The sequence below is a fragment of the Symphalangus syndactylus genome, chromosome 20 (assembly GCF_028878055.3).
Source record: "Symphalangus syndactylus isolate Jambi chromosome 20, NHGRI_mSymSyn1-v2.1_pri, whole genome shotgun sequence".
NCBI classification, from domain to species: domain Eukaryota; kingdom Metazoa; phylum Chordata; class Mammalia; order Primates; family Hylobatidae; genus Symphalangus; species Symphalangus syndactylus.
The window spans coordinates 54,262,239-54,287,027 of NC_072442.2; the positions used below are offsets into that span (position 1 = coordinate 54,262,239).

Here is a 24,789-nt window from a genome sequence, read left to right on the forward strand (position 1 = left end):
TGAGTACTAACAGGTTGTGCTTCCACCACACAGGGCAAAGTAAGATGGGCTGTTTAAAATGATGGGCCTTTATCTGGTTATGCTTAAAGACTACTTGCTGGGCCTATTCCTACACTTCCCTGGTTCTAAAGGAGGGTATAATTTCACTGAGGAAAAATGACTGAACAGAAATTCCAAAGCATTACCAGTGGCGAGAGTAGTTTTAGCTCTTGAGATAGGTTACAGACTTTGCATTTTCCCCTCTAAAACAGATCTACCCAAATAAAAGTACTTTTGACAGTTTCTAAACCTCAAACACAGCATATATCTTTGTTTATATTTCAGAAAAAGGAAATAAAATATCAGTAGATGTGAGTTTTCTGTTCTTATATCTTTTTGTCTGGTTCTATTGCCCTTTTTAATATAATGATATCTTAAATTCATTGAGAAATGTCTAAAACCAGCTAATATTAAAGATCATTTTCACATAGATTAATCTCACTGCAAATACACTTGCTTCCTTTATTGTTTTACTTAAATATGTGCGATCATTTGATTCACAAGTGTTATCACAATAAATTTTAAGCTCCATGAGGGCATTGCCTGGAAACGTGAAGAGAGAATCCAGTGATTTACATAGTCAGTATAAACCATTTGGCCCTTTTTATTCTTCTAGGCTTGTAATATATATTAGGTTAAAAAAAACGTTTTTTAAATGCCGGTTTAGAGGTCTCCTGGAAGTAAAATGTTTAATTATTAACCATTAGTGATATTAAAATATTTATATGCCTTTTAGTTCTACTTAATTGAAATTGGTGGAGAGTGATGGAGGCAGTACTTTACTTGGCATACAATAGCATTATCAGTTTATCTGAAAAAGTAAGATTTCAGACATATCCTTCTTCTGAGACCCTGGATGGATTTGTCTGAAGATCATTTCTGTTAATGCAATGTTTTTATCTTCAGCCACTACAAATGAAAGAAAGTCTATGTTTCAAAGTGGAATTAAAAAAAAAGAATTTATCACATAAGTTACTACCATAAAAAAAAAAAAAAACCCTGCCACTCTTACATCCATCTTAAGTGCTCTGTAACACATTTTGGTTAGAGGTGGAAAGTATTGCATTTCCATATCAATTTGTTTCTTTGTGGGTATTGTATTTTCACTTCACAGCTCAAAGCAAAATAGTGGGAAATGATTCAGATGAACAAGCAAATGAATGTTTTATAATGTGGAAGACACTTGTATTCGTGATTTTACCTGATCTGTCCACGAACCAGTGGTCTGTTCTTTGTCCTATTCATGTTTGAGTCAAATGGCACCTCAAAAAACTGTAAAAAGAATGAAAAAAGACAGAAAATATTAACTATAAAACAATTCTTTTCTTCTGCTTTAGTTCTGAACATTTTTTCTGTAGTAAACTTCATTTTAATTTTGATAGTATAAATCAATACCCTGGCACTTCTTGAAGAAAAATTCCAAAAACAAACAAACAAACAAACAAAAAACCAAAACAACAACAATTTGCACTAGGTGTCAGGAATATCTACTTTTATCCACTTTGAAAATCACTTGTTAAACATACAAGTAGTACGTCCCTTGGCATATGCAGATGATTGGCTCTAGGACCCCCCATGTGCGGATAACCAAATCCACACATACCCAACTCCCCCAATAGGCCCTCCAGAACCTGCCTATGAGAAAAGGTGGCCCCTCTTTAAGTTCAAATTTCACATCCTGCAGTCTGTGTTTGGTTGAAATAAATCCATGTATAAGTGGACCCACACAGTTCAAACCCATGTCATTCAAGGGTCAACTGTATAGTTTCAGGTTTGAAGGATTAGTGTTGTAAATAATTTCAGAATCTTTCACACAACCCAAAGCCTGTGAATCAACCAAGAATCAACTGACCCTGGGGAATGGGCTACTGATGTCAAGAACCAGGGCTGACGTAATTAAGATCTCAGATGAAATTGAGGTTATACTGCGATGAAGGTAACCATCCTATTCTGCCCAGGATAGTTCCAATTTACATCTTGGTGCCAGCATCACTAACAGCAACCTCTTTCACTCTGAAAGCATCCTAGCTCGGACAATAGATTGGTATGGTCGTCCTAACAATGAAGTACAGTTTTAACTGTTTACCTATTAAAAGACAAGGCCTAAGGTATTATCAAAACTAATTTTCCAAAGCCTTGACAAACTGTACAAGTATGTTCTTAAATTTGTTATTAATGTCTCTTACTTGTCTCCTTTTTTGGTAAAACAGAGTACTCAAAAAATGTGCTGATCAGGTTATTATTTAAGAACATCTTTGACTAAATGGGCTAGAACCAAATCAACAGATGAAACAATAATTCAATGGAAAGCTGAAGTCAGTATTTCCCCAGCTATCTTCCCTTACAGTCCCTGGAGTTGCTCCCAGGAAGAATGACTCTATGGTCAAATCATATTAGTACAATAAAATCTCCGAGAAATCCCAAAGTGAAGAAACCTAATTAACCTTACTTTAGGCAGTGTTTCCCAAATTTATGTGACCATGAAACCTTTTTTCAAGAGAAACATAAATAACAGATTTCAGAAATTCCTGGTCTGACTAGATTTGAGTGACAGGGATTGTTTCTTACTTATGTCTGTATGAATCATAGCTCCTTGTAGAGTGTGTTGTACTCAATATGTGTTCTATAAATGTTAGAAAAAAATAAACACTAGTGCTAAAAAGATGAATAAGTGATTCTATTTTATTATATTTTACAAGTCATCTAGTATGATTTACTAAGAAGTGTATGTTAAAAATGAAAGAAAATTTATTCTGAACTATTTGAGAAATGTAGAATTTATCCCTGTAAGTTTGGGACATCTGGTAAGCTGTGTTCCCTTTAATTTTGTAAAAAACTTTGACATATGTTTCCTTTCCCCATATCCTATACTACAGACTATCTACTTTTAATTTTTTTTTACGTCTTAATATTCCTAAACACAATGACATTTTCCAATACGATTATTTATTTATTTTTCTCATTCCTTTCAGGTTACTATAGTCACTTCACTCACAACACTGTAAGTAGTTACCCACAGTGAGGATTCCCTGCCATTCATAGTAAGTATCTACTAACCCTAGTCTCTCATACTTGGGTCATAATGACCATCCAGTTACAGCTCATTTAACCAATGGTCAGGTTCCTGTGATTCTCAGACCTTTAAAATAAAACCACATACCAATAATGATAACCACCACTATCCCCACAGCATTAAGAGAGCATATATCATCTGTAATTATAAGAACAAAAGATATTCTTCTCTTGATGGCTAACCTTTATGAAGGATGGGCTACACATGTTAAGCATTTTACATGCATTGCAAAAGGAACTGTATACCAAGCCTGAGTTTTCAGAGCTTCCTGGGCACTGCTACAGCCCAATAGTGTGGCTGTAGTCAGAATAAGAAACTAAATGTCAGGAGTCTGTATTGCCTCACCTGCTCTACCTGAGGCCATGGCTGCATGAGAAGACCCCAGATTAGGAAATGGCAGTGTTCACTCTACAGGTGGCTTTTTTGAATTGGTTTCTGTCGGAAGCAACTGTGGCAGCTGCAGTTTTTATCGACTGCAGCATATTCCACTTAATGGATATACCATAAAACCAATCCCATAGAGATGAACGCGCAGGTTGTTTTTCATCATTCTAAACGACAAACATCCCTAAACATGTATCTGCATATGTGTGCAATTATTCTTACAGGATAAATGCCTAGAATGTTCCCTTCCTTTTGAAAACAGTCCTGCCTTGACTTGAATACACTACTTAAAAGGGGTTCTCCTAATTCTACATTCTCTCAGTACTCCTCTTTAGGCTCATTATTCAGTCCATACAATTTCCTTAGTGTCTACTACACACCATACAATAGGGATACAAAAGTCAGTTGGATTCAGAACCTGCTTTCAAGAAGTTCTTACTCTATGCAGTATGCAGGTGTCAACAAACTATAGCTCATGGGCCAAATCCAGCCTGCACCTGTTTTTAAGGCCCACAAGCCACTGTCTTATTATATCTCCTTAATAATTGGGAAAGTAAGTTAAAACAAGAGTATTTGTGGCATGTGAAAATTATATGAAAGTAAAATTTCAGTGTCCATAAACAAAGTTTTATTGAAATTCAGCTACACTCATTTGCCTTGGTATTGCTATGGGTGCTTTCACACAACAGCAGAGCCGAGTAGTTGCAACAGAGACAGCATAGCCCACAAAGCATAGAATGTTTACTGTCTGACTCTGCAGAAAATGTTTGCCAACCCCTAATCCACTAGAAAGACTGAGATAAGAGAACCTGGTTAATTATAATCACATGTGCAGTAGGACAGAGTTGTGCAAAGGATTATGGGAGTCCAGAGAATGGGCTCTGAACCCAGCTAGGGAGACAGAAATGGGCAAGGACGATTTTCCTCAAATACTCTTTAAGGGAAGCTTAAAGGCTGAGCAGGGCTAGATGGTTAAGGGTATAGGGTAGGAGGGACAAGCACTTCGGACACAGAGGAAGCACAAACGAATGCGTAGGAGGCAGAACTTTGATGAAATGCTGGAGTACCTAGTAGAAGTTCAACACAGCAGACCGATTAAGAGCCTAGTCTTGTAGCTAGAGAAATTAGGGTTAAATTTCAGATTTAGGCCGAGCACGGTGGCTCACGCCTGTAATCCCAGCACTTTGGGAGGCCGAGGGGGGCAGATCACAAGGTCAGGACATCGAGACCATCCTGGATACATGGTGAAACCCCTTCTCTACTAAAAATACAAAATATTAGCCGGCCGCGGTGGCGGGCGCCTATAGTCCCAGCTACTCGGGAGGCTGAGGCAGGAGAATGGCGTGAACCCTCCCAAGAGGCAGAGCTTTCAGTGAGCTGAGATCACGCCACTGCAGTCCAGCCTGGACGACAGAGTGAGACTCCGTCTCAAAAAAAAGAAAAAAAAATCAGATTTACCATTTAATAGTGGCTGTGCAACCTGGGTAAACCTAATTTCTTCATCTGCAAACCAAAAATAATAATATATAACTTGTCAGGTGATGTAAGGAGTAAGATAATGTACATAAGGCATGATGCCTGGCACACAGAATGTGCTTACTAAAGATTAGTTTATTTGCTATTACCATGAGTGTTGCTGGATGGCTGGTGATGAAGCTCCAGAAGTAGATAAGGGTCATGGAGAGCCTCACGTGCCATGCTAATGTGCCATGACTCTACTGTGTATGAGGTGTATTTTGGATTGATCCCTATGACCGCAACTTGGAGGATGATTTTGACAGAAAACATCGTAAAGAAGCCCAGGTGAGAGATGATGAGGGCCTGAACAAGGGCTGTGACAGTGGAGATGAAGAGGAAGCAACATCTCTCTTTCCTCCCAACACAATGAGCCTTACCCAAAGTGCAGACCCTAGCCTTCTGTGTTCACTTTCCTATATATATATATATATATATATATATTTTTTTTTTTTTTCTGAGATGGAGTCTCACTCTATCGCCCAGGCTGGAGTGCAGTGGCGCGATCTCGGCTCACTGCAAGCTCCGCCTCCCGGGTTCACGCTATTCTCCTGCCTCAGCGTCCGGAGTAGCTGGGACTGCAGACTCCCGCCACCACGCCGGGCTTTTTTTTTTTTTTTTTTTTTTTTGAGACGGAGTCTCGCTCTGTCGCCCAGGCTGGAGTGCAGTGGCGCGATCTCGGCTCACTGCAAGCTCCGCCTCCCGGGTTCACGCCATTCTCCTGCCTCAGCCTCTCCGAGTAGCTGGGACTACAGGCGCCCGCCACCACGCTCGGCTAATTTTTTTGTATTTTTTTAGTAGAGACGGGGTTTCACCGTGGTCTCGATCTCCTGACCTCATGATCCGCCCACCTCGGCCTCCCAAAGTGCTGGGATTACAAGCGTGAGCCACCGCGCCCGGCCATAAGTTTTTGTATTTTTAGTAGAGACAGGGTTTTACCGTGTTAGCCAGGATGGTCTCGATCTCCTGATCTCGTGATCCGCCCCCCTTGGCCTCCCAAAGTGCTAGGATTACAGGCGTGAGCCACCGCGCCTGGCCTCACTCTCCTATCTTTCAATAAAACCACTACGTGTGCAGCCCCGTCTTTCTCCTGGGCTCCAATTTTGTAATGTCACTTGATTGCTGTTTTTTTTTTGGTTTAGATGTTTTAACATCACAAACTCAATGTGTCTCAAATTGAATTCAACACATTTCCATGAAAATCAAAGTGCCTCTCCAGATTTTTTTTGTTAAACATACAACTTCTCTATAACCCATGTCAAAATCTTTAGAATAGGCTCTGATTTCTTCTGCACATTGGCGAACTATATCCATCACCATATCCTGATTATTTGGACTTCATAATATTTCTCAAATCTACCCTTCCTGGTTCACTCTACTATTGCCACTACTATAGAAACATCATCAAATTACTTGCTCAAAGACATTTAATGGACTTCTCACACTGCTCATTCCCAACGGACCCTGAAAAGTCCAAACTCTTTGAAAGTTATTCAAAGGATATCACTAATATAGCCCTAACGTTACTTTCAAGCTTCTCAATTACTTTATTTTTATCCCCTGGTCACACTCGCCACTATCTCAGGAACAGAGCAAACTGCCCATAGGAGTTGGAGACTCAGCCAGTTTCTGACCCTAAGGTTGGAGAAAATAATGTCGGAAGCCTTAGTTTCCTCAGAGGCAAATGGGAATAATTTCTCTAAGTATTGAAGTTACTATGAGGATCTGAAAAGACAGTGGAAGTGATGGACTGTAGCAAATCACGCACTTCTGCTCATTTCTCACCTATGTCTGCATCCATTGAATAGACTGATGTTCCTTGAATCTTCACTTAACAAACCCAACCCATCCTTTTAAAACTAAGTTCAAATTAAACTACCTAAACTGAACCCTAAACTTCTGACTTAAATGTTATCCCTCTCTCCTTTCAATCCCCATGGCACTTGTCTGAACCACTTAGAGGTGTGTGGTTGCAATTTATGTGAATTCAAAATAATGCAAATAAAACAAACACTCATCAAGAATTACATAATTTAAAAAATAGCAGGTCAAGTGAATAAATCTTTTATAATTTTACAACATAGCAATGTCACCCTAGCCGGTAAATAAAAATACAGATTATCCATTGTTACAGTCAATCTCTTTTTTAAATTATACTTTAAGTTTTAGGGTACATGTGCATAATGTGCAGGTTTGTTACACATGTATACATGTGTCATGTTGGTGTGCTGCACTCATTAACTCGTCATTTAACATTAGGTATATCTCCTAATGCTATCTCTCCCCCCTCCCCCACCCCACAACAGGCCCTGGTGTGTGATGTTCCCCTTCCTGTGTCCATGTGTTCTCATTGTTCAATTCCCACCTATGAATGAGAACATGTGGTGTTTGGTTTTTTGTCTTTGTGATAGTTTGCTGAGAATGATGGTTTCCAGCTTCATCCATGTCCCTACAAAGGACATGAACTCATCATTTTTTATGGTTGCATAGTATTCCATGGTGTATATATGCCACATTTTCTTAATCCAGTCTACTATTGTTGGACATTTGGCTTGGTTTCAAGTCTTTGCTATTGTGAATAGTGCTGCAATAAACATATGTGTGCATGTGTCTTTATAGCAGCATGTTTTATAATCCTTTGGGTATATACCCAGTAATGGGAGGGCTGGTATAACTGACATGCAAGAACCTACACATATTTAAACTATTTAATTTGGTAAGTTTCAACTTATGTATTTACCCATGAAACGCCCACCAATCAAGATACTGAACATACTCAAATCACCCCAAAATGTTTTGTCAAGTTTCCCTGTAGTCCGCTTCTTCCACCCAACTCACAAGCTTCTTGCCCTCAGGCAGCCACTGAATTGTTTTGTGTCCCTATAGATTACTTGCATTTTCTAGAGTTTTATGTAAGTAAAATGGACTTTTTGTCTGATTTTTTGCACCCCAAATAATAACTTTTGATATTCATCATCTTGCAGAGGGTTTCAATAGTTCATTCCTTTTTATTGCTGAGTAATATTCAATTATATGGTAGTATCACAGTTTGTGCATCTTTTTACTTGTTGATGGATATTTGGTTTTTGAATGGATATCTGGTTAATGGATATTTGAATATTTCTAATACCTTTTAACTATTACAAAAAAGCAGCTATGAACATCTATGTGCAAGCCTTTGTATGGACATATCCTTTTCACTCTCGAAGCTAAACACACATATATCATATAGTTGAGGTGTTTAAACTACTTAGGAAACTGTCAAACTATTTCATGAAGTGGTTGTGTCACTTTTTCATTCCCACAGCAGTATATGAAAGTTCCACTAGCAGGTTTTGGTCGTGTTATGTGGTAAGAACAAAGTGTTTGCCAAGGACAAAGAGAGTGGTTATAAATACCAGCAATCACCCTGTGATCAGTTGCAGAAATGAGGACTAGAACAGTTATAAATGCTTTTTTCTTATTTTGATAGAACTGTATTTGTATATATGAATCAAACTTTTTACTCCTCTCTCCTATCCTCCTACCATTTAATGTAAAATACGTTAACAGTATTTAGACTCATACCTCAGTATTTAAGTTATGCAATATCAAGGAGCTTGAAGAGAAATGAATGGCACCTAAAGATGAATAGAGACTTGTATTCTCTTTTAGGGAGTAAATTAGTGATTTTTGGGTTGTAACAGGGAAAGTTTTACTGTGTTTGGCATAAAACACGATTCTGCTATCACCTTATTTGGAAGTTTAGAATGGCTGAAAGATGTATCTGACTGCCAAGCTGACAAGGGTGAACCATGATGGCTCTGTGTTGTGTCAATTTAGTTAATCCAGAACTACATTGCCCAGAATCCCCTTTCTGTACAGTTTTAGGTTAGGGCTGGCCAAAAGAAGCTTACATGAGATGTGGAAGTTGGAAATGAAGCAGTAGCCATGCTTACACTTGGAAAATTGGCATAAGGTCAGGTACTACAGTGGAGCACACACAATTGTGAATCTGTTGGCTCACACTGTTGGCCTGGTGCAGTGCTGGGCCTGTAGCTTCTGTAGCTCCTGCCAGATATCCTTGGGTTGCAGCTGATCCCTGAGCTTTTCCAGCTTTTCATCATCCTGGGCCAAGTATGTGTGCTGCTCCTTGGTGGAACATACAAGCTCTTCTGTAGGTCATGTGCATCATCAAAGTCCGATGATTAGAAGTGGCTAGGGCAAGAGACAGCCATGTGGTCTAGTTTATTCTAATGAGTTTTAGGTTGTCCTCACAGATTCCAGGTTGTTCTTGCTCTCTTCTACTTCCCTTACAGACAGCTCTGCTTTTGTCAGGCCCAGAATTAGATACTGGGGCAACAGCCTCACAGATTGCTTAACTCAAAGGAATGCGTAAGGTCTAACCCCTACATCAGCCTGATATGGTTTGGCTCTGTGTCTCCACCCAAATCTCATCTTGAATTGTACTCCCATAATTTCCACGTGTTGTGGGAAGGACCTGGTGGGAGAGAATTGAATCATAGTAGCAGTTTCCCCCATACTGTTCTTGTGGTAGTGAATATGCCTCACAAGATCTGATGGTTTGACAAGGGGAAACCTGTTTCACTTGGTTCTCATTCTCTCTCTTACCTGCTGCAATGTAAGATGTGCCTTCACCTTCCACCATCATTGTGAGGCCTGGCCAGCCATGTGGAACTGTAGGTCCAATCAAACCTCTTTCTTTTGTAAATTGCCCAATCTCGGGTATGTCTTTATCAGCAGCATGAAAACGGACTAATACACAGCCCTTATATCCTGCATAGTGGTTCTGACATTCTGATCAAACTTTGACTGATACGAACTTCTCTTACTTTCAACAGAGCCGCTGCTTAAAGGTATTTAGTTTTTCAATATATTCATGTTATCCAACAATCTAAATGGCTGACTTCCTGAGATATGTGAATTCATAATTCTTAATGTTAAGGGGAAATGGTATAGTAACATGCAAATAGGCACTCAATAAATAATGTATTTAATAAACTATCAGCGCAAATAAACATACCTGCAGACTGCACTAAATTATTTTAAAATGATGTATAATTTATATAATGTGTTGAAAAATTATTTGCCTGTTAGAGTCTATATTCTTTACTGAATTAGCTGAAGTTACATGTAATTAAAAGGTTCTGCCTGAAACATTCATATTCCTTCCCTTCCCCAATATTCAAACACATTCTGTAAGTATTTGGAATAATCTTTCCTCATGACTTGATATATGTACTTTAATTGAATTTCATGGGACAAAAGAGGATTCCAATTACAAATCAAGTGATTTAAATGCTTGTAAGGTGTTATCTAACTTAACAAATAAACTTGTGGTTAAGTAACTACCTTGGCAATTCTCAAGTGTGTGTGTGTGTCTGTGTGTGTGTGTGTGTGTGTGTGTTTAGTTCAGGAATTCTAATGTATCATTTCATCTGGATGAAAAAAGATACTATATTTCTATGTTTCTACCACATCATCCATGGAAGAGTAGAAATTGATAGCAACTGGACTCCAGGATGCCATAACTTGGCAGCAGCATCTGACTCCCATGAATGCTTAAATTTTGCAGGACAAGCAACATCTGGGCAAAAATACCATGCTAACCAAGACTCATGGTTCATTTCAGTGAGGGCCCAGCAATTCTTCCTAGCACCAAGGGATCAGAACTCATGATGCTACTTGATTCTGTTCTTCATGCATTTATTATAATGCTTTCAGTTAGGCTTACTGCATTGGTTTAGATATTTAAACCACATTTCCTAAACATAAAGCACTGTATATTTCAATGAGCAATTTAAACACTTCAACAGTTATTTCAGAAGTTATATACAGCTGGCTTTAGTCTACTCATTTTTTTTCCTGTGCTTTATAATAATTAGTTTTTCATAATGTTATCATTTTCAGTTGGTTCCAACTACTTCTGAAGCAGTGAAGTAAAAACTCTGGCAACTTGTGCTGAAAACAAAAGACAAATGCAGTAATATGAACCCTTAAAATATACTGTTTGGCTCCCTTTTTCATATACCCACACTACTTCAGAGAACACTGAAAGTAATATGCTGTAGTAAACAGAATTTGGGCAGCTGTCCAGGTCAAGCTAATTCTGTCAGGGACCAGTCTTGTACCGCACCTGCCTTCTTCTAGTTGAAGGCTCCTGTTCATGGTCTCAAATGCTAAAAAATCCAGTACCTTACACTGCTCCTGGACACAGTGATTACTGAGTTTGTTATCTGATTCAAACTGGGCCAACTGAAACGTCTTTCCCTGGAACTATACAAACCAAAGCCCCAGAAAACACGCCGTCTTTTCTCTTAGTTGTCTGTCACCACAGAATGGGATACAAGGGAAGTGAGGGAAAGACTGGACATTGATTCCGATGGTCAGGTTACCTCCAAGGCCTCTGCCCTTTCCAGTTGAAATCAAACCTACAACTTTGACTCCTTTAACCTCCAACATCCTAATACACAAAGACTGTAAACATTTCAAACATTAATATTGCACAGAAAGGAATAACACCTCTTCTTCAGAAAACAACTTATTTTCTGTCTAGGTTAAATTTTCAAAAGAGGTTTTCCTCTCAGTCTTTCTTCATAAAATTCCACCAATCTTTTAGAACTCCTTTCATTGTAAACTTTTTTTTTCCTTTTTTTTTTTGAGACACGGTTTTACTCTGTTGCCCAGGCTAAAGTACAGTGGCACAATCACCACTGGCTGCAACCTCTGCATCCCGGGCTCAAGGGATCCTCCCACCTCAGCCTCCCAAGTAGCTGGGGCCACAGGTGCATGCCACAACACTCTGCTAATTTTTTGTATTTTTCGTAGAGATGGGGTTTCACCATATTGTCCAGGCTGCTCTCAAACTCTTGGCCTCAAATGATCCACTCACCTCAGCCTCTTAGAGTGCTGGGATTACAGGCGTGAGTCACTGTGCCCGGCCCTAAACTTTTCCTTTTTTTCTTCAGGTTCACTTCCTCACTATCTCCCTTCCCAATCAGTCATATCTTCCCTCACATTTATTGCTCTCTGGCAATCCTGTGATCTGTTATACTACTCAGGCTCTTGGGATTGCAAGTGATAGAAACACAACTCAAACTAGCTCAAAAGAAAATGGGGCTTTATTATTGCTTGTAACAGGGTTGTACCTGCTTTCAGGAAGGACAAGATTCAGAATTTCAAATGATGCCATCATGACACTGGCTCCTTCCATCTCTTAAATTGGCTTGGTTTATTCCTGCATGCAGGCTTTTTCCATGACAAAATGGAATGACCAAATGACATGGCAAAATGACAATGGCAGTCCCTGCCTTCCACACTCCTAGCCACCCTAAAAACTAGTTTATTCCCGCTTAGCTCCAAGAGAAAAGTCCAGAACCATCACGGCCATGAATCATCATGGCCAAGGAATGAGGTGCCTATCCTGTGAGCATGGGGAGGGTGAGAGACACAAAGACACAGAATTGCCACTAAAACACATATACTATTTTTTCCATAGCAAAGGAAAATTTTATTACAAAAAAGTGAGAAGATGCTCGGTAGACAGATGCAGTTAAATTATTTATAATACACTGTAAAGCTAACAACCTCAAATCATTTCATTTCACATACATCATACCTACAAAATAACTTGCCTATAGTAGAAAGGGTATTCCTAGTTTAAGTATCTGAAGGGCATTAATTGATATAAACATAGTAAGTATTTATACTAACCTTTGTCTCATAATCGGTTTGGGAATCAATTAACAGTTCTATTTAACAGAGTAGTAAATGGATCTTTTTTTTCTCCTCATAGTCACATGACAAAAATCTAGAGCATGATTATACCAATGGATAAATATCTATTAGACATCTATTATAATGTTTGTGCTTTCTTATTATACATATTTTTGTCAGTGAATATTAATTTTAATATATTATATATTGTTATATGTTATATACTAACAATACATTTTATATTATAAAATATAACATTATATTTTAATACAGTATATATAATTACCTAGTAATATATTAAAATATATTAATTCTAATTATATATTATCCAAATAGTTAATGCTCAGATACAAAATGCACTTATTAATCTTTCTAACAGACAATATATACTTAGGTGATACTATTGAACTCTGTGAGCCAAAATGACATAGATAACAAAAATGGATAGAAGTATCACAGCCCAACTGATGTACTTCCTAGTCATACTTTGATTAATTATATCCTATGCAAAAGGCAGATGTATTCTAGAGACGTTTGTAAGTCAGGCTCAGAAAATACTGAATTTGACAATAACTTTTTCTTCCTCTACATTAAATAATGGGCGCAACATTCTTCTAGAGAGTCAACAGGAAAAGAAACATGTGAACCTCGTGGGAGTTTGTTTTTCCATCCATCTTCTCAACACTGTCAACAAGTGTTTGTCATTCCAATATGGCTCACAGCTTCCAGGGTTCAAGATAATGTCTCGATCAATCTCAGACCAAGTTAAAAGGGATGTTAAAAACAAAAAAAATAAAGCACAGGGAGAGGCACCTTATCCAGCAGGATTCCACATGCCATTACTTTCAGCTTACAAATCAGTAAAGACACCCAGTCAGCCATTACTCTCTCGTTACCAATTCTCTGTTGCCTTACCTAGAATAAACAAACTAAGTAAGACTCCTTCCCATTGATTTTCCCCCATGAGGCATTTGAAATAATGAATGTGTGTGCTCTGGCATTCATCAGAAGTGGCTTTTCACTCAATGTGGTGACTGGGGCAATGTTCTCCTCTAAACAGATTACTCAGGCCGTCTCTCATTAGGCTGGATTTTAAGGCTTTCATCCTTAAAGGAGAAAATAAAGGATCTAAAAGGTCACCTAGCACTTATCAGAGGCAAAGTACCACATCCTACAAGTAAAACACTGAGAAAGTTAAACTGGTTTTTACTAGCTCTAAGAATCACTGCTAGGGAACTGACCCCTTTTTCCTTCCAGAGAGATCTCAGTTTGCAAGTAATGCTTTCTGAAAAAAGATGGAAGGAGAAAACATCAAAATATTTACAATCCTTGTCTCTGGATAGTGAGAGGTAAGCTGATTTACTATTCTTTACCTTTTTGTAGTTTTTAACTGTCTATAAAGACCCTGTATTTTCTTAAAAAATTTTTTTAAAAATTGTTTAAATTTTTAATTTTTGTAGGTACATGGGGTACATGAGATGCTCTGATACCGTCATGCAATGTATAATAGTCACATCATGGAAAATGGGGTATCCATCCCCTCAAACATTTATCTTTTGTATTACAAACAATTCAGTTATACTCTATTAGGTATTAAAATGTACAATTAAATTATTATTGACTATAGTCACCCTGCTGTACTATCAAATACTAGGCCTTATTCATTCATCCTAACTATTTTTTTTATACCATTAACCATCCCCACCACCCCACTACCCTTCCCAGCCTCTGGTAACCATCCTTCTACTCTCTATCTCCATGGGCTCAATTGTTTTGATTTTTAGATCCTATACATCAGTGAGAATATGCAATGTTTGTTTTTCTGTGCCTGGCTTATTTCACCCAACATAATGATTTCCAGTTCCATCCATGTTGCTGCAAATGATGGAATCTCATCCTTTTTAATGGCAGAATAGTACTCCACTGTGTATAAGTACATTTTCTTTATCCATTCATCTGCTGATAGACATTTAGTTTGCTTCCAAATCTTGACTATTATGAACAGAGCTGCAACAAACATGGGAGTGCAGATATCTCTTCCATATACTGATTTCCTTTCTTTTGGGTATATACCTAGCAGTGGAAGTGCTGGATCATATGGTAGCTCTATTGTTAGTTTTTTGAGGAACCTCTAAACTGTTCTCCATATTGGGTCTACTAATAATTCACATTCCCACTAACAGTGTACGAGGATTCCCTTTTCTCCACATCCTTGCCAGCATTTGTTATTGCCTGCGTTTGGATACAAGCCATTTTAACTGGGGTAAGATGATATCTCATTGTAGTTTTGATTTGCATTTCTCTGATAATCAATGATGTCGAGCATCTTCTCATATACCTGTCTGCCATTTGTATGTCTTCTTTTGAGAAATGTCTATTCAAATCTTTTGCCCATTTAAAAATCAGATTATTAGATTATTTTTCCTATAGAGAATTGTTTGAGCTCCCTATACATTCTGGTTATTAATCCCTTGTCAGACGGGTAGTTTGCAAATATTTTCTCCCATTCTGTGGGTTGTCTCTTCAGTTTGTTGATTGTTTCCTTTCCTGTGAAGAAGCTTTTTAACTTGATGTGATCCCATTTGTCCATTTTTGCTTTGGCTGCCTGTGTTTGTGGGGTACTACTCAAGAAATCTTTGCCCAGGCTGATGTCTTAGAGAGTTTCCCCAATATTTTCTTGTAGTAGTTTGAGGTCTTAGATTTAAGTCTTTAATCCATTTTGATTTGATTTTTGTGTATGGCAAGAGATAGGGGTCTAGTTTCATTCTTCTGCATATAAATACCCAGTTTTCCCTGCACCATTTATTGAAGAGACAGTCTTTTCCTCAGTGTATGTTCTTGGCACCTTTGTTAAAAATAAGTTCATTGTAGGTGTATGAGTTTGTTTCTGGGTTCTCTATTCTGTTCCATTGGTTTATGTGTCTGTTTTTATGCCAGTACCATGCTGTTTTGGTTACTATAGCTCTATACTACAGCTTTGTATACTATAGCTCTTTGGTTACTGTAATTTGGTCAGGTAATGTGATTCCTCCAGTTTTGTTCTTTTTGCTTAGGACATCTTTGGCTATCCTGGGTCTTTTGTGGTTTCATATAAATTTTAGGATAGTTTTTTCCATTTCTATGAAGAATGTCATAAGACCATGTATTTTCTAGTCAGGAAAAAAAGATAATAAAAAAATTCTACCAAAATGATACAATATATGGCAGACCCTCTTTAGGTAAACTAATAAAGTATTACTAAAGTGAGATAATATAAAACCAACATTAATGGAGCCTTAGTCAATTAGAAACTTTTTTCTCCAGAAAGTCAGAGGAAGGCAAAATGTTGATCCGAAATATTTCTCAAATACACCCATTTTTTGATCCTATCATCAGTGTCACTTCCTTAATTCAGGCTATTTTATTTTGCCTAGATTACAACAGCCCCCTGATACTTCCCCTACCTCCAGTAATGATCCTCCCCTAGTAACTTTTCACAGAAAAGTCAAAGTGATCTTGTCAGATGCAAATCTTATCATGCTACTTTCTAGCATAAAACCCTTCCATGGCTGTCCACTGTCCAAGGAATAAAGTTAAATGCTCTAACATGGCTTACAAAGCTCTTCATAACAGCTCTTGCCTCCTTTTACCTCTCTAGGCTCTTTTCTTTCTTGTTCTTTACCTTTTTCATGCTATACTCTAAGCATTCTGAGCTACCTTTCGGTTTCTCAAGGAAAACATGCTTTCAGGTCTTCACTCACTCTACCCCCTGGCTGTCACGACCCATCACAGCATTGAAACCACATCCACAACTACACAGGGCTTATTAGTTTTTGCCCTAATATTCTACTTTTCTCTGTGCATGTGCCTAAGCAGTGGAGCTATGCTGGAAAAAGACACCTTATAGGACAAGAGGATTCATTACAAGTACACAACCACAAACTTCAAATGTGCTCTCTAGTCAACTCAATCTGCTTCTCTTCACAAGGATTTCATATCTGGTCCACTCTCAAGAATCTGATGTTTCTACACAGCGCCCCTCCACACACACCTATAATACAGGGCACAGCCTTCTACTTTATTGAACACTGAAGTCCTCAAACAGGACACTGCCTCCTTTTCCTACTATCATCCCTACCAGTGCGTACAACCTCTTCTCTCCTAACTTCAGGATTACCTAAGGACTGGTAATCCTGTCCCCTTCCACTTTCTAGGAAATTTATTCCATCAATTACCCTTTTCTGTATAGCACGTTTAGCCTGTTGTCTTCTAACTGTATTATTCCCATTTATACCTAACTGGGCTCAGTTTTGCCCCATCCCAACCCCTCTCCCAAATTCCACAAATCTCACAGCATCGTTATTTGATTTTAGCACAGGGTTAGCATTTGAGAGAGAGAAAAAGAAAAAAAAAAAAGAAAAGAAAACTTTGAGCTCACATCATAGCCAGCATATTTAGTTAACGGGGATATCCAGGGTGGGGTTAAGCTCCTTCTAAAATCTCCAAATAAGCTCAAAGGAATTTCTACTCTAACAGCTGCCAATGGCTACAATTCCATCTTTGCAAAAACTGTTTTAAAAACAGTTCATTCTTAAGGCCAGTTTTCAAGAACAATAAATGAACGTATTAAAGCTCACTAAAAACTTCTAACGTTAACAGACTATTTAGGTTGCAAAATTAAATTAAACCAAACACCTTTCAAACTAGGACTTAAAAGATCAGAAAATTTTTCATCCACTAGTGCTCCTTCACCACAATCTAATATGAATACAAGACTTTCATAGTTAATAAATCCTTGCAGATCCCCTCACAATTATAATACAAAATAGGCATGCTTACTGACAACATTAACAAGGAGAAAATAATGTGACAACAGTATGACCCTGGAATCCATTCTCTAAAATACTACAGAGTTGAAAATGCCATCATTTAAAAACAAACAAACAAAAAACAAACAACATGAACATCTACTGCAGAAAAATAATGTACTCAAAAAGAAAAGGTTATACCACATACTAATCAATAAAATTGGCAAATCTACAGAGGTCCAAACACAGTTATAATATACATCTGGTCACAACACGGTGGGGGTGGAGGCCAGAGAAATCATTAAGCAACCTGAGAACTCCCAAACAAAGAAACTGTAAAATTCTGAACTATAAAGCAAAGGAAACGCATTAATCCCTCAGGAGTTGCAGTATTTCAGCTGGGTTATCCCTCCTCTTGGAAGGACACAACAATTCACCAAAACCTACAGTGACACAGTATCTGCACTGTATGCTTGTGGGCACAAAGCCAGCTTGCTTTAGCACTCCTGACACCTGTTGGCTTAATCATCAGCAAAAGCATGACTCTATACAACGGAGAGAAAGGGAAGGAGGGAAACAAAAAGGGGGAAACCAGGGGCAATAGGGAAAAAATACGTCTCATCCATTTTGCCTATCAGAGAACACAGAATACACCTTTAAAAGACAGTTGCATATGCTTTTTATAATGTTCAACATGTTGAAAATGTTCAATAACACCCTGAGAGATTTACATGTTTCCTCTAAGATTACAGTTTGTTTTTGAACTTCAGATCCTACCCAAGTGACAAGAGAAGTGATTTGGTCAGAGAGGAGATAACAGCTTTCTACTATAATACCTAAGCAAAGCGACTTGAAACCTCTCTTTAACGACTCTGTTTCTTCCATCTCTGAGACGCTGTATTGGGAGTACAAACAATTATAGTACATTTCGGCTTAGGTAAAATTGCTCTGCTGCCCATTTTCTCCACAATCCTGAAAGACTTTCTTATCGATTCCATAAATGTATTTTAAAATAACCTAAAAATCTTCATGTTTAAAGAGTATATATTTTCAAGCAAATACATTAAAAAATGTACTTCTTTATACATTTCAATGGAAATTGGAATGATAAATGAAAACAATGACTATCCCATTAAAATAATAATACATAGTACATAATTTGCATTAAAGGACAAAATCAGTACCTGAAATACATTGAGACATTTTCAAAGAGGTCTTAAGAAGACAACACGGGCAATATGCATCTATAAGAATAGTTGTTAATTTGAATACTTCTGACAGCTTTTTACAACTGTTCCTAGCTTTTCTTTCAACCTGATTACTGGCAATGCCTTTATATCTAATTGTAGAGTTGGACCAGCCACATGATAGAGGGGGCCTAGAGTTCCTTGGCTGAAAGATGTAAAAAGCCTGAAAATTCTTATAGCAGGGTAAGACATTTGTCATGCACAGCGGATAGGATATTGGGTAATTCCCCAGAACCCTGAAAAACTGAAGTACATAGCTTCTTTCCTGAGAGGCCAAACAAAAACCTGTAATGTGTTGCAAGCATAGTCACCATGTCCTGAGAGAGTAATACATGATCTCACCACCATAAAGAATGAAAAAGATAACAATGTGGTCCATCTATGGAAGAAAAGTTTTTGATATACACACAAAATATTTTCAGTTCTCTTTTTAATAGCAAACTGGGAAGAAATGTTTGCTTTTCTAAAATATGTAGATAAAAATTCCAAATTATTAAGAGTTTCTAATAAAGAAAAGATATAATAGAGTTCAATGGTTCATTTTGAGTTTTTCAATGGTGCTTTGTTTTTAAGGAAAAAAGACTTAATTAGTTAAAAATGGCATAAAGGGAATTTATTTCTAACTCTTCTGCCAAATACCAATTTAACTCAGAAAGCAGGCAAATATTTTTAAATGCTCATAAATAACAGTAGTTGATGTGTGACTATGATTTTATTAGCATAATTATGCAGCTTTAGATAAATGGCATTTGGTCATCAAATCCCAATATTAAGAGAATTACAATAGATTATGTATTTATCGGCTGTCTGCCTGTGTCACAGTTTTCTGTCTCAGACACAATTCTTAAAATCCAGAAATACATATGATTTTTCCATGTCTGCACAACTATCTGCGTAAAGTAGCATCTAGTTTTCTGACAAATATGAGTTAAAGGAAGAGTGTTAATGTCTTAGTAAAATACTTCCAAAAAGAAAAGGTTTTAATGTTACTAACTAGATTTGAGTCTTGAGTACTAGTTTCTGGCTAGTGGGAGGGCAGGTTTTCTAATAAAGAGGCCCTTACTCCTTATTTGAGTGATAACAGCGTAGACGGGCTTGATATTAGCAATGACCACATTAAAATCATAATGAAAACCTGATCCCGGGAGAAATTCTGAACAACACTTCAAGACAGAAAAGACATTTTAAAACTTATGTGAGTACATTTCCAATCAGAGATTTTACTTTAGAAATGTCATATGGACCACAATTCTCTATTTAGTACAATTCATATACTGCTACTCTTATGTGAGGCAGTGAAATTCTAAATTATATGTGGCAAGATGAAACATTAAACAACAATCATTACAACAACAGAATTCATAACGAATGAAAAGGTAAATGGACTCTTTAAATATAATGAAATCTGCAATTATATAAAACAATGTTACATAATAAATGTCTTTACAAAAAAAGTCTGTAATGCTAAATCATCTGAGACTTACTACATTTATTTTAGCCTACCCAGTTTACAGTGACTTTTATTCCACAATGAGAATAGACTGAAATACTCCTAATTCTTATAAAAGGTAGTCTTTTCTTTTTTTTTTTGAGACAGAGACTGGCTGTGTCACTGAGGCTGGAGTGCAGTGGCACCATCTCAGCTCACTGCAACCTCTGCCTCCTGGACTCTATGCCATCCTCCCACCTCAGCCTCCCAAGTAGCTGGGACTACAGGCATGCCCACCATGCCTGGCTAATTTTGTATATTTTGTAGAGACAGGATCTCACTATATTACCCAGGCTGGTCTTCAACTCCCGAGCTCAGGCAGTCTGCCCACCTAGTCCTCCCAAAGAGCTGGGATTACAGACGTGAGCCACTGTGCCCGGCCGATGTAAGAGGTAGTCTTTATAGGTATAATACAAATAAGGAAAGTCACACTGGGGAGGAGGAGTGGAGATTTTGTCAACTGGCCTTTAATAATAATTATTTTCGAATGGTTTCAGATACAAAAGTGAGATCTAAAACAGATAAATCAATAATATAACATAATTAACACTACAACTTTAAATTAACACCATAACTCATGATTATGCAAAAAAAAAATCCTATTCGATATCCATGTATGAATTTTGAAATGTATGAGTAATAGCAGTAAAGTAGAAACTAGTTTGCACCAATATAATTTTTCAAAATGATAGTTTTAATAATTCAATGTATTAGAGGCATCATTTCCTTAATCATTCATCATAACGTGATGACTTATTAATCCTGCTAAAAACTTTTTTAAAAGAAGATTACCACAAGTCAAGATTCTGAAAGCTTTGCAACAAAAAAAATCAGACATAACGTTGCAATTAAATGAAGAACAAGCTCATTGAAGATTACTGGCTGACGATTACTGATCACATATATTACATGCTATTTAATAATCTATATTTTATATTGCCTCTTAACAGGTCAGTGAGGTTACTATTAGAATGTAAAATGTTTCATATTAAAAACAAAAATATAAACAGGAATAGGAAAGCAAGAATATAGTGTTTCAATATCATTTATGAATGAAAAGGAAAAATGTTCTCATGAAAGACAATAAAAAACTAAATTTAATGAGTTTAGTTTATCTCTAATAAATTCCACTTCTGAAACTACATATTAAGGAAATACATACAGAAATAGAGGAGAAAACTACATGCCAACCATAAAAAGTATCTACTGTAGTTGTTAACAGGTATGATTGGAAGAAATACTAAAGGAATGATTAAAATGTGGTAATCAACTTGATAGACTATCAGGCAGTCATTAAAAATGTTAACTAAGATTACTCTGAAATAATCTGGAAGAATGCCTAAAATACTAATATAATTTACAGTTTATTATTTGTTTCAGAGTGGTAGGTCTATAGTTTTTTGTTCTCTTGTCAAAAAAACTTATTAAAATAAAAAGGAGACGAATCATAAACAAAGAATAAGTACAGATAGATGTGGCTACACGCTTTCAAAAAGATTTGCACATGGTTGGGAAATATTTTTTAAAATTGAATGTTACATTACATTTTCCAAACCACATTAAATCTTTCATGCTTTCCAAAACACATTGGAAATGTAAAATTTTCATCACAAACTCTTTTGAAGGTTAGTTTGAGGAGGAAAGGTCCTTGTAAAGATGGCAATTTAAATAGACTTACAAGAGAAGCCCTATCAGAAAAGGTTTCTTTACTGTTGAGTGCTTTTCAGAATGACATTTTCTATGGCTTTATTTGTTTATGGATAGCTGCAGTTCTCCATGCCTCCATTGCTCAGAATTTTTGTTTTATTTTTACTACCATTATAGCACATTCTAATTTTTCCAAGAAGTTACAGACATCTCGTACAGCAAGACAGGCAATCAACAAACACTGCAAGCTGAAACAATTTTGGATACTAAATACTGGAGTCAACACAGGGATCCTTCCAAGTATAAGGCTTCAAATGTGCCCACCTGTATTTTTTCCTCTTAATACAGTGATGGTTATGAATGAAACACCTAAGCTTGCAATCACTATGCAACTTTTATACCTATTTATTTTATTGCCAAGAAATCCCATTTACTTATTTAGGCATAGGAAAGGTGTAGCTAGGTTATTTCATGTGAAACTTTCTTACAAGAATTTCAATAATAAAATTATAAAACCTTTATATTTTTGTCAGCTTTCTACTTTAAAAGTAGTATATATTCTCAGCTATGGGTTTAGTTTAGTGATTAAGGCAGTACATTTGCTATAAGTCCACCAGCAAATTTGCTATAAATACACAATTCATTAGACAGATACTGGCTAATATTATGAGGGTTAATTAACGTGTTAGCCTCTCATGATAATCATTCATAATTTTATTAAAGCAGGTGAAAATCTATAGATAGTTTAGTAACTGGATGACTATAACAGACATGCAAAATATTGAACACCAGTGCCTTTTTTATACTGATAAAAAAGACTACAGCAATGCACCAACTTACTTTTTATAAAAATCAAGAACAATTTACTACCATTAGTTACTATTTACTAAGGGCTTACTATTACCAAGTCTGGACTAAGTTATTTTGTGTATTATTTCATGTAATCCTCACTGTAACCCTATTCAGGAGGCATTATCATTATCATCATTTCAAAGATGAGGAAACTGAGGCCCAGACAAATAAAGTAAATGATTGAGGTCGTACTGCTTGGATATGATCCCAGGCAGTCTGTCTTGAGTCTCTGTTGCTTCATCAATACCGAATACACCACACAGCACACTACACTTGAGCAAGAGACAATGCTGGGATGAGGAGACAATCAGGCAGTGTAAGACAAAGACCTAGGCTTCAGCTCAGGGTCCAGCTCAACAGGAAGACACTTGTTTATAAAATAATAGGAGGCAGTACAATAAGATCTACAGAAATGCAAATTATAACTGCTAATTATAAGTTTAGAGAAAGGACCGATTATGAGTCTCAATACCGTACGTCCAAAATGTGGCCCACCAGGCACTGGGGTACAGGACACCTGAGCACTTTTCACAAAAATCTATGTTTCCTTATATAGCTAGCACTCAAGAACTGGTAGGGCTTACCCTTCACAATATAAAATGTAAACTTAAAAAAAATTACTCTTGCTACCAATACAGTGGTTGCCATTAGGAGGATACTATGGAGAAAACATTTAAAATGATTTTGTTCTTTTCAACAAGGACAACCAGCATGTTTATCTTTAGTGGAATTGCTTATAATGTACTAGATACAGTTTCAATGTCTGACAACGTGGGCTAAGTTAACGTAAAGTTTGGCTTATCTGTAAAATGGCACAATATGCAATATTCTAAAAGCCCCTTAAAAACAAATAATATTTAATGACCTGGAAAGTCCATGATTTGATATTAAGAGAAAATATCAGATTTTGACATGTCATATACAGTATGGTGTCTATTTGTGCATGTGTGTATTATTGAAAAGAACTGATCAAGAGCTACAAGCCAATATATTATAGCTGAGTGACACTATTCCTTTTGTAAGGAAATTTTATTCATGTGTGTCCCTTTAATGATGACCACATTATGAAATATTTCAAAGAATCAGAATCAGAGTAAGAAATTTGGTTGATTTTAGTGTAGTAAGATTGCTAGGTTGTAGAAATATGGTAAAAAAACTGAATTGTGTCTGCCACGTAAGAACATTTTGGAATTAAGAGCTCTGACAGAATCACAAAACTCTATCTGAATAATGACATAATCTGCATGGAAAGAAAAACCAGGAACACAGGCAAATTGTTGAAGGACATGAAGACTAATCTAGACAGAAAATGTATTCAATAACTGGTACTCTTTCTAGTCTACCTTAATACTATCTATTTTTCTTCCATTTATTCGTTCACTATTTTAAAAGGGATTTGTATTAGATAGTTGTTAAAGCCTACATATGAGTCGGAAATCCTAATCACACTCTTTTAACAACACTATTCTTAAAATTTTGTGTATGAAAGCATTAAATATATAATAACCCACACGGCAAGAACTATTTTTATTCTCCTACCTCTGTTCAGCGTTTTAAAAAGATGTAGATATTTACTTTCACTTAGGATATATTAATTTCTAAAAAAAGAATGACTGGGTTAAAAAGTATACATTTTTTTTTTATCCAATCACTCAGACATACACATACTGTACACACTATTATATTCTAATAGTTTCTCATTTAAGACTCAAAAACTTTCCATGTCATTAAATATCATCTGGAAATGCAATTTCTATGATATTGTACAGTATTGCATTATATGAATAAAACCATTTACTGAGACCACTTTTTCTATATTGAAATAATATTTAATATGTTTATAATATATAAATATATTTGCACATATTTTGATAATTTAGAAAAAACTTCTAGAAATGGAATTACCGGGTTGAAGAAAACATTTGTTTTTAAGAATTTTAAATTATACTTCTAAAATTTCCCTTCAGAAAGGCATTCCCAATTTAGTTTCAGTGAGAAGGCCTGCCTTCTAGCATCCTCACCAACTCTTGGTAAAACAAT

At 36.6% G+C, this 24,789-nt stretch overlaps 1 protein-coding gene across 2 annotated transcripts in view; it reads right to left on the minus strand.

The window, feature by feature from the left end:
• The window catches only part of COX10 (cytochrome c oxidase assembly factor heme A:farnesyltransferase COX10), a 141,791-nt gene that overhangs the window by 48,552 nt on the left and 68,450 nt on the right, over positions 1-24,789 (minus strand). For both annotated transcript variants that reach the window (XM_055256195.2, XM_055256196.2), the window contains exon 5: positions 1,241-1,311. In XM_055256195.2, coding sequence (XP_055112170.1) covers positions 1,241-1,311 — 71 coding nt within the window. The remainder of the gene's footprint in view (positions 1-1,240; positions 1,312-24,789) is intronic.